Below are 12,150 nucleotides of genomic sequence, written 5' to 3' on the forward strand. Positions count from 1 at the left end.
ATATGAATATTTTATTACTGTTACAACACTATAGCTATAGATATACGATAATAATGACGATAATAACGATAGAAATGAGTAAATTGTAAATATTTTTTTTTTAATTCACAATGCGCAGATATACAGAAAATGACAGAAAAAAAATAAAGAATAAAAAATAAACATAATCACACTTAATAATATCATACTATACAGTAATATGTTAATCATATACATCAATATCGTAATAAATCTTCAATCTATGACTTTTCAATAGTACTAAAGTAATAATAAATATTTATTTTCAATAATAGACAACATTCAGTTTTAATTTATGATACCAACATTAAGATATATACAAAATAGATTTCTAGCATATAAATAATATTTACAATTAATTAATATAACGATATTACGATTCACTAGAAACATGGCTTTTCTTAGATTAAAATGACAAAGCGTACCTAAATATACGGTAGTTCAAATGCGAGCATGCTCACCACCGTTTATCTTCCGGTTATGCATTCATTTAAATTCTGATTTTTGAAACATGTATGTATTAGTATTTAATACCATATTTACAAATAAATTTGTAAAGTTTAACAGCAGAGAAATTACTTGCTCGAATTTTTATTTAGATACATTTAAGTTTTCAAAAACATCATCTCCTCGTCAATAGTAGTAACAATGTAGTGTTTGAAAAAAAAAAGTCTATCCATACTGAAATCTTGAATTATTAAACTTTTACAAACGAATATTTAAAAAATAGTCTTTAAAAACATACTTGAAAATTCTAAAAATCAAAATTTTTATAAATCCATACAAATTAAAAAGTAATAAGAATAAGATGGAAATGAATATGAAATATCGACATTTCTGTTGTATAATACTATTGCATAATCATTGTTGCATTTTAAAGTAAGTACATGTCCATAGAATGCAAAAATTGCGTTCAGTTTTTGAATGTTGAGATATTTTATGGTGTTATTCTGTGTACTGTAGCGTACACAATTAAAAATATATATCGTCTTCTACCACGTCGAGTGAGAACGACTGTAGATAATAATATGAAACTTATCGCGAATACATGAGTACGCGTATACATATAGATCATGATGCAACGATTACGACGATGGTGTACGCATTACGCGCGTGTCATAAAATACGATGTCTGTTCAGTCTTGTGTGCAGCAATGCTAAAACGGAGAGTATATATTATTATACTATGTATATATATATTACGTAGTGTAACTACGGTGTTCTATATATACGCGGAAAACTCGGATCCAACGCCTTGACGAAAAAAAAACAAAAATAATGCACAGTTATAATAATAATAATAATAATAATAATGATTACTACGCAGTTATGTGAAAGCTAGGCACATTTGCGAACTTTCGGCCATGAACTTAACATATATATTATAGTTTTAGTGATTATCATATACACCTATGTATATATATTTATTTTCAACGCAAAAATACCAAACTTCCGTTAAAGCGGAAGTTGGACGTTCGACCTCTATAAACGTTATTGTTATATTATCATGTGATGTAACATTATACCGAAAATCGGCAACCGTAATCGACAACCCTAATCGTTTACAGCCACATTGGTGACATATTATATATATATAATATTGATATATACGTAGTAAAATATATATATATCGGTTCAAAATGAATAAACAACCAATTAACGACCTTACTTAGATATATCTGCGAGAACCTCACTGGTGAGTCGCAGAGAACATAATATTATAGAAAATAAGACTATAAGAACTATAAGTGAGTATTTTTTGATAATTTAAATGTTTGATAATACTGAATGTTAGTCTACATAATATATAATAATGATTACAATATTTTATAACTAACAACATAAACAATTATAATCTAAGTCGTCAATAATTGTATAGTACATAAAATAATTCAAATAGATACCTGTATACTCATTATTCGGATAGTTTATATACAATTTAGTTCCAATAACTATTATATTTTATCTTAAAAATTGAATAAAAGCACAAACTTTAAACTTTACCATTAAACTACTTGTATTAAATATTATAATATGATTAATGACCATTAAAAATTTGACAGAATCAGTTTTATCGCATTTATTCACCTTAAACTCTGACGATATCACAACATCAATGTTCAACGTTACGTTGTAAATAGGTCATATAGATTTATTACAGTATTATAACAGTTCAGATAAATAATCATTCTTTTAGTTTTATAAGAACACGTTTAACTCTACGTTCAATTACTACTCTAAGATAAACAATTGGGTTTCTATTTAAAACTATCGTCATTTGAGATATATTGATTAGTAAAAGTCAGTAAATACAGCGGACACATTGGTTATAATTGAATATAGAACAGGACCGGACTATTTGTATAATTATATTCTATAGATAGGTATCGCAGATATTAGCTTCAATAATAAAGTATTGATTCATAAATATAAAAAAAAAAATAAAAATAGATAACAACTAGTAATTACTTTAATTTGAATTATAACACAGAAATTTATTGAAATTATCTACTTTATGAAATGTTTACCAAATTGTAAAATAAAATTACACGTGTTTACTAAAATCTTATGTTTATTATAAGTACGTATCTATAATTATTAGTTAAAAAATATTTTAAAAGTTTCAAGTAGTTAAACTTAGTAGTTTTGAATACTAAAATTATTACTACTATATATAGATAATTATTAATATTACCAAAGACCAAGAGTACTCTGTTTATATGATTAACTCGAATAATTTGTTCACTACTCGTCTAAAACATTAAATTAGAATTAATTAAACTTCAATGTGATGTATTGTTGAGAGTTCACTTAGATAATGTAGAATTTACCATATTCTATGCATTAGAAATCACTAATAACGTCCAATATAATACTATAGAGTGTGTGTGGCTTGGCGTGACGCGTTGGCTGCTAATAGTCGTAGAATGCAACTGAGAGTAAGTAACGGCCACAACTACTAGCTCCCGGATGGGTGACCGTCCGGGATCATAGTGGATAAAAACCTTGCCACACTTACACGTGTTTGCTATCAACCGTAAGAACAACCATAAAAAACAACCTACCGCACCAACCTTACCCCTACAACAGCTAATGGCCTAAGTCGCCGGGTTTAAGTTCAATAAAAAAAACAAAAAAAAAAAAAAACTATAGACTCTATACTCTATAATATAGAGTATAGGTATATCGTATTCTTCAAAAGCTTATTAAATTTTAATTACAATATATTGTTTGTAATAGAACTTATTAAAACAAAATTACTTACTATTATTTTTTTCAAGCAATTAAGTATAATGATCTCAATAATTTTCTGAAATAGTAATACCTAATTGACTGTAGTAAAGCTTTGAATTAACTGCTCATTATTTAATAATCTTTGAGTTCTAGGTAAACAGCTCTATTTACCTAAAAGATAGGCAGATATAAAAACATATAAAATTTAATTGTAAAAATTAAATACTCCATCGACAATCTTAAAAATACATTGTATCTACAACTTTTTTCATTAACTATTCAAAACAATTAAAAATCGTGAATTAAAATATTTTAAAATAAAATGTTTCACTGTAAAACCTGTTTCCAAAAAAAAAAAAAATTAAAAACGTTATGAAAAAAAAAAAAAAAAAATAAATAAATATTACTTGAAAAATTCTCTTTAAAAGTATGTACTACAACGATGGATAAAAATACTTCGTAGATTTAAAAAATAATCGTATCCAATTTTATTTAATCATCATCATCATCATTAATGATTAAAATATTATAAAAAATTTAGCTATTGGAAATTATAAAATTATAATTGAATCAATTTATTAGATACTGTACTTTCAATATTATGAGAAGTATAGTAAATATGATAAACATACTATTTATATTATATTTCGAGAGTGTTATTATTTTTACTCTGATTTTGTGGTCATATTTTTTTTATTTGTTCCGTTAGTTAAACTACTAAGCAAAAAATGTCAAATGTTTTATACAGCTGCACCCCAATACATAATATAAACATTAAACGCAGACAGTATACGAAAATATTGTTCTTGCTTTAAATGATTTTAATCATAAAGTATAAAGATATTAATATTTTCATATTTCAAAATCAATTATTGTTACATAATACTATAACAAACAGTTATTTACGTGTATAATAATATTTTATTTTACCATATGTGTGTGTGTGTGTGTATTATAATTAATAATCATAACTAAATTCATCGTATCCGAATAGCGTACATTCGAAGCACAAAAACGAGCAGATAAATATCCAACATTCTTCCTGAAGTTGTAGAGCTTACACCTAGACAACTTAAATACACGATAACCTTTATCATTAAATCTAAATTAATAACTACATTTTAATTGGGATGTACACAATTTAATTTAAGAAAAGTTGTAAACATTTTATGTAATTAAATTCTGCCAACGGCCATAGTTAGCGAAGCTTTATCTAATGAAAAAAAAGATAATAGTAATGATTGTGTGAGTAAATAGTACTCGTAAATATAACTATTGTTAAAATAAAATAAGAAATTTCTTGTATTATCACTCCAATTATTGAGCATACCAACTTTAGCCATTACACCACGCAACATATATTCCTTAAAAACTTTGAAATCTTAAACATAATATAATAATAATTATTGCTTGAAATATTATAGTAATCGAACTATTGATATTTCCAGAAATAAATGTATCAATTGTTATCGATTTGGCAGGTGGGATACACAAGTTTTTTCATAATTTGAATTATGCAATTAATGTTTACGATCAGAATATCCGTAAATAGCGTGGTAATACGTAACCTGTTTATGGCTGTATGTCGCGTATAAGATGAACAACACCATACTACCGTATCCTCTTCATTTTCTGCGGGACGACGACGTTAAAACGTATGAAACCTCTGTTACTGTTCAGTTTCTATAATGTGTACTGCTACAACAGTGTGCATAATGATATAACATTATATATTATTGTAGACGATATCATTACAACGACAACAACATCCGTTCCCAGAGTGGTGACCGCACGTACGTGTATTGGACGTGAATAAATCGCACATTATATCATTATGTATAGAAAATCTGACGGGTTAAGCCTGATCGTATATATTAATATAGTGTTGAATCGGAAACATTTTCTATAATATAAATACTATGTACCATGAATCAATGGCATAAATAGCACTGTACATGACCTAAACTTCACAACATACGGGCGTATTAATATATTATTGTTATATCGGAGGAGCAATGTTATACATATAACCAATTTCGAGCTCCGTTCTCACGTCACATACACACAACACATAAACACACGTTAATATGATATATACATTGTTATCGCAATAATATAATACATAAAAAATATAATATACACTATGCGCATACTAAAAACTAAGAATAATATGTTATATTTTTTTTTTTTTTTTTTAAACACTGCACCATCCAAACATTATTGTATATACTTACCTAAAATACTGTGTTTTGATATAATTGAGATTAAAGATTTTAAACAACTCTCATAAAACCATAACACAAAAATATACATATTTCACATCCAGTTAAATAAAAAAAATAAAAATGCACACAATATGTGTGTCGACAACACATTTTTTTCATAAGACTTAATCACGTACTTATAGTTTAAAATGAACAATTTTCAAGTTACTATAAAGTTTGCGTACATTTATTTTCTGACGATATGACGTGTGAATAACCCAGCGGTGTTATCAGGTTTTTTTTTTTTGTTTTGAACCACGCCCCTTGTAGTATGTAATATGGACTCATCGTTTATCTCGTTCACATTGCCCGCCTGAGAAACTTTTCCACTCGATCGGGAATGTTTACTACAACCAGAAGAAAAAAAAATCTATTCGAAATCACTTGAAAACTCTTCTTTCTTTCTTATGATTAGCTCTCTTATCTGTCCACATATGGTGTGTCTGATAACAAACGTACAATTAATTCGTGATATTTTAGTTTTAATTCATTGAGAAAATTCTGTTTATTGATTTTTTTGAATTTTTTTTTAAATGCATAAATGCATAAATGCGTAATTAGGTACGTATATTTTCACACTCACCAAGTAGCAATTTGTATTAAAAAAAAAAAAAAAAAAAATTATGAAATTAAAATATTTTTTTTACATTTATAGTATAACTCTTATTGTTATATATAATTATATGTTGGTAAGATTATAATTTATCCTTAACTTCGTATAGCATAATCGTTTTTAAGTGCTTCACTTTGACTCTTAGGAGCTATTATAAACAGAGTCAACTTAATTTTTATTTCAAAATTATAATAATATATTATAACTGAAAAAGAATATAGTATAAGTTATACTGAATTTATTAATATACCAGTAGGCTATAAAATAAAAAGAAGGATTATTCAGCTTAGCGGGAAATAGTTTTTAAATATTTGATTATTCTTAACCTTAAATTTTAGCTATATTATAATATCACAATAGTAGCTGAACCAAACTCACGCTAGATTTAAAATTAATTAGACAATTTTTACGTCACAATTCATGTACTGACGTTTCACGACCATATCATATCTGTATACGTTACATATTATTATATAGAAAATAATATATTGAAAACCAATAACGAAAGTATTTAAAACGATATAAATTTTAATTTACCGTAATTTTTTTCATGTTATATGATCAAAAATAATCATCAAATCTTTTTTTTTCTATTTAAAAATAATCTCTATGTTTAATGTAAATTACTCATTAAAAATACCTGTGTTCAACAGGTTGTAAAAACTCCCTGATATTTCATTTAAAACCAAACAATGTTATTAAAAATTAAAATAATTTATGTATTACGATATCCCAGAAAAGCACTTTTAAAATAAAAAATAACAAATGCATATTATATAAACTATTAAATTGTAGTGATTTTTTTTACACACGCATATTATCTGTATGATACGAAAACATATTTAATTTTAGAAACGTTTTATATTATAAACAATACCCTACTATGGCTTTAACAACACTAAGCAATTTAATAATTTATTAGGGTATAAAATAAAATTAATATATTATACTATTAAAATTAAAGTGTCTTACTAGTTATTATTACACAATATTTTAAACCATATGGTGTATTATCATACGTTAACTTTTTTTAAGTGTAACGACAAAAAACTACAAGATCGTTTAAAATAAAACAACTTTTTGCGAATTAAGAAAAATAACTAAAAGCATGATATAAATGTTAAGTATTCACCTAAATTTACTCTACTTCATATTAAAAAATAAAGGATATTACTTTCACTGATTTACTATTGCATTCATTATTTATTATATATTTACAATATATAAACGATTTTAAAAACTAACCAAAATGTATACCATATTTAGAATTTATATATTTACCAATTAAATGTTATTCTAAAATCTGTATTTAAAATATTAGCTTATTTAATGCATTTAAGAATGTAAAATATATTTATCATATGGAACAATTAATACAAATGCTTATGATTACAAAAAATTGATTTGTATAAGACAAAGAAAAACAAAAATATTCATTAAATGTAAGGTCAACTTCATGTATTACATATTTTAGACCATTTTTTCTATCACAAACAATTTAATGTACAAAAAAAGTTCCCAATAAAATTAACTTCGTTCAAAATTTAAACAGCAGTACATGTCCATTTATAATATTGTGTCATTGCCAAACACTCACGTACACGTTACATATATAATTATTTCTGTTTAATAATAAATTTAAAATAAACGAGAAACAACAAACTTTCATGTATCTGACTAAGTTAAGATTTTAGTTATAAATTCAACACTAATGCTTCCTGGCATGTTTGAAATATTCCTTATCATTACGAATGGTGTAGTAAACATTTATTAAAGTGTGTTAACTTACGTTTAAATGTATAAATCAACTTATTTAACTCCTAGATAACTAAATTTTTAACTTACAATAATCTAAATAAAGAATGATCGGGTATAATATAGGTAGTAATAACAGCATAGTAAAATAAATATTTTATTCTTTTCTAAAATAAATTAAAAATATCAATATAAAAATCTAAATATCACTAGTAACTGATAGATTATATTTAAGATAGAATAGAGAATATACATTTTATTGTAAAATGTATAGCAAATATACAAGCAATATTGAAAATGCTAAATTTCTAATGATATTAAAATGTATGAATGGTATTTAATTACAAATATAAAGTATTATTAAAGCAAATTATTTTCTTTTTAATTTATTTAAAAAAAAAACAATATCTGGATTTGCACAATAAATAAAATATTTCAAATAAATAAATTGATTTTTTTTACTATTATTGTACACTCCACAATTGTACTGAGTGATTAATAATTAAAAGTATGGAATGCAATATCTTGGAGGTAAGTTACAATTGTATAACATTTTAAACTTATACGACGAGTAATTTAAAGTTCATCTTGTTTAATTAAACAACAATTAAAACGATAGTTAAAAATATTATACAATATTATCACCTTATTTGAAATTTTATTAATAACTTTAAATTGAATAGAATTTGTTTTATAAGTAATATTTTGTAAAATTATTATTTTGTCCTCAATTTTTTTATAGCATTACATAATATCGATGATTAAAAATATCATATTGGTGTGAAATATTTTCTATCACTCTTTTTTTTTTTTTTTCATAATTTTACCCAAATGTTCTCAATTCATAAAAAAGTCCAAAACACCATAAAATCTAGTCAAGTTTTAAATGTTAGTATCAGAAAACGCATATAAAAGGGGAAAATTCGTACCTACAGTTATTAAATACAGTTTGTTTCTTCATGTTTTTTGTCACTTAAAGTACTATTATAGCTGTATATACTGACAAGTAGCAATATTTCGCACAGTGGATTTATATTTTGTCAACTCCAAAAAAGGCATAAACACTTAATTATAGTGTGAGTAGAATGGGTATGTTTGTGTCGTGTTTTTATTTTAACACTTACAACATCGGCCAACTTTAAAATATATAAGCTGTTCTTGGATTTATTACTGGACAAGTATAGGCACAGATTAATTTCGGGTGTTTGGTTTTTGGTTTAAAACTTGAATTTATCGGTTTCACTTTAGAACCTATGGTAAACGGATTACATTATAATTGGTATGGAAAAAGCGTACATTTATGTGGTAAAATAAATTAACCAGACACTAATGTTAGTTAATTTTCTTATCCCAACTAAGATCAATTTTAGTATCGGTGTAAGACATGTATGTGAATTTAAAGTTAACCTAACAAAACTACGTTATGATTCATATTGACCAATAGCAAGAGCTAATATCACAATATTTTTTTTTAATATTAGTCGTTATACAAAATTTAATATTTTCATAATAAATTAGTTAAACGTTTTTAGTTATTTCAATGTTTTTTTTTTTTTTTTTTTTTAATAGCTCTGAACGTGATAGAATGTGATCATATAAGAAATGTCTATAGCTATACCGGCTATACTATGTCAATTTATTTTTAAATATAATATATTTCACATATTTTTTTGAAAGATTACAATTTTACATTATCTGACATTATTTAAACAGATATTATAATATATTATAAATGAAATAAATATACTAATAAAAACGTATAAATAATTAAGTTGAATTTATAATTTCACAAAACCACAACCGAAGATTATCGTTTGTATATTAACTTATTTATCTACCTGTATTTTTAATCTGTATGTTTGTGTGATTATCATCTTAGACAATGAGTTTTGATGAATAAAATGGAATAAAATATTATTTGTATTATTAAAAAAATATGTAATGTATACTATCTGTTCATGTTTTCTCAGAATGTCGGACCCCGCTGCATCCAAGGTGTACGATTCAAATACGTTGTTCTTGATGGAACTTCGACAAAAATGCTTAACGAATGCAACAGCAGGTTAGAACATATTTTTTAATGATTTTATCAACTCAGTTTTGAAAACATCGATAATTTTCAGTGAACACGACAAAGAAATTGTGTCCAAGGTATTTTGATGGTTATGCGTGCTGGGAAGAAACATCACCTAATGTCACTGCTTTTGCCCAGTGCCCGTATTATGTGATGGGATTTGATCCATCCAGTAAGCTAATTTTAAATTTTAATAATATATTTAATTACAGCTATATATTTATTTTCAATGAAATACGTATTAATTAATTACCAAATAATTTCCGGTCATTCCCATTTTTTTTATCACAGAAATAATTATCTGTATTCATTAAAAAACGTACTCGACAACAAGTTATTATTATAATATGCAAACATAAAATCTCCTCGCAGTAATATATGTGCCAGTATTTCAATTTTAAAATTAGATTAAGTTATTAATTAAAAAATAATTTAGTAAATACAATTAAAAAAAATAATCATAATAGAAGAAACTAGAAAATTATAAATTTAACGACTTGATTATGGTTGTATGTAGCGAAATCGCCTAATCAACACGCCGTGTCATCTTAATGTTATTGATACACTTTACATTATTTCAACATTATAAAATATATAATTTATTATTTATTTTCACTTAATTTAATTTATCTTTATACTAAATTAATGAAAAAAATTGTTATGTTTAGTTAATATGTATATCAATATAAATTTAAAAGGTTGATATAATACACATCGTCTTTAGATTTAAAAATTATTAAACTAAACATATTATGAAAATTCTTATTATATTATCGCAACAATTTACATTTTTTTACTGGAAATTTAAAGTTTTAAAGACCTTGGTTTGAACATATGACGAAATAATAATCAAAGTTTTATATGTGCTTATTATACACGGGTGAATCAGTTAACACCAAACACACACAGTATGATTAATCCTTACTTTTTGGTCTTACGGTAAAGTTTAGACTGTTTTCACTTGCAAAGACGTTTAACCAGGCAAAGAGGTCTAGCAGCAAAAATAAACATTTCATGAATGACCCCATCATCCCGTTATAGTCATCTTTTTATAAGAAATCGTTGTTCTTCCTCATCAACGTGGTCCCGAGACTGGATGTAAAACAATACGGGCGGAAGTAATTAGTGACAAGCAACAGGAGCCAATCAAAATTATTGATTATTCGAAATATATATATCATCTATAATAAGCGGTGTATTGTACGCTCAATGTATTTATAGCAAATATTGTATTCACATAATCAGGATAGAATAGCATAATTTCCGGTAGGTTGGCTCGAGTGTTAATTCAGTCATCATCATCATCGTCGTCTTTTCCGTTCTGACTGAGTTGTATATATGTTTATTATTATGGATACCAACCACTTTCTGCTAGCTACACTCGATTATGATATTGGATAAATAGCTAATGTAAAATGTAAATAATATCATCGCCTTATCAACAAGGTTCGATTCGGATAGGTCCACAGAATCTTCGTTAGTGATTATTAAAATATTAAAATATGTCATGTCATGTACACACACCTAGGTTTATGTATAACAATTATACGTCATCTTGTTTCTGAAAGAGATATGTGAACAGTTTGGTCGGGCATAAAAATTTTTCTTCAAAAATGAAGCTTCATATTCCTCCACCATTTATTCCACTTGATAAAAAAAAACAAATCTTGACCATTTTCCTTCTTAATCAAAATAAAATATAACCAACTGCTTATTTATTTTAAAACGTTTAATTAGCGCCTACTACTTTCTGGAGAAAAATATTATTCTTTATAAGTGTAAGGATAGATCAACATTCATTAAAATTAAAAACCATGTATCTATTATATAGTAAAATATTATATTTTATATTAATTTAGAACTTAATTAACTAAAATTTAAAATATAATACATGAATTATTGTACATTTTTTCATTACCATTTTATTATTATTATATATTTTTTTTTATTATTGAAGTGTTACATTTACCAATATCTACAAAATAATTTTAATTTTAGTTTTTTACATACTTAATATAAATAAAATGAATAATTTTAATATTAAAAAAAAAAAAAAAAACTTTATGATGTTTTTTTATTTAAAGAATAATATTTTAGATAGATACCAACTAGTTCACTAAATTTTGTGGAAATTATGTTGGAGTTGAAAGTACGTATATTTATTTTTCATTAAGATAATAAATAGTGTCAAA

The 12,150-nt window shown here is 25.1% G+C and overlaps 1 protein-coding gene across 1 annotated transcript in view; it reads left to right on the forward strand.

Annotated features, from left to right (window-relative positions):
* LOC112602540 (calcitonin gene-related peptide type 1 receptor-like) overlaps positions 1-12,150 on the forward strand; it is a 99,660-nt gene that overhangs the window by 54,684 nt on the left and 32,826 nt on the right. Inside the window, exons 2-3 of the mRNA XM_025350661.1 lie at positions 9,855-9,946; positions 10,008-10,130. Of these exons, the coding sequence (XP_025206446.1) occupies positions 9,856-9,946; positions 10,008-10,130 (214 nt within the window). The 5' untranslated portion in view covers position 9,855. The remainder of the gene's footprint in view (positions 1-9,854; positions 9,947-10,007; positions 10,131-12,150) is intronic.

The sequence above is a fragment of the Melanaphis sacchari genome, unplaced genomic scaffold, assembly GCF_002803265.2.
Source record: "Melanaphis sacchari strain LSU unplaced genomic scaffold, SCAv2.0 Contig8_pilon_pilon, whole genome shotgun sequence".
Lineage (NCBI taxonomy): Eukaryota > Metazoa > Arthropoda > Insecta > Hemiptera > Aphididae > Melanaphis > Melanaphis sacchari.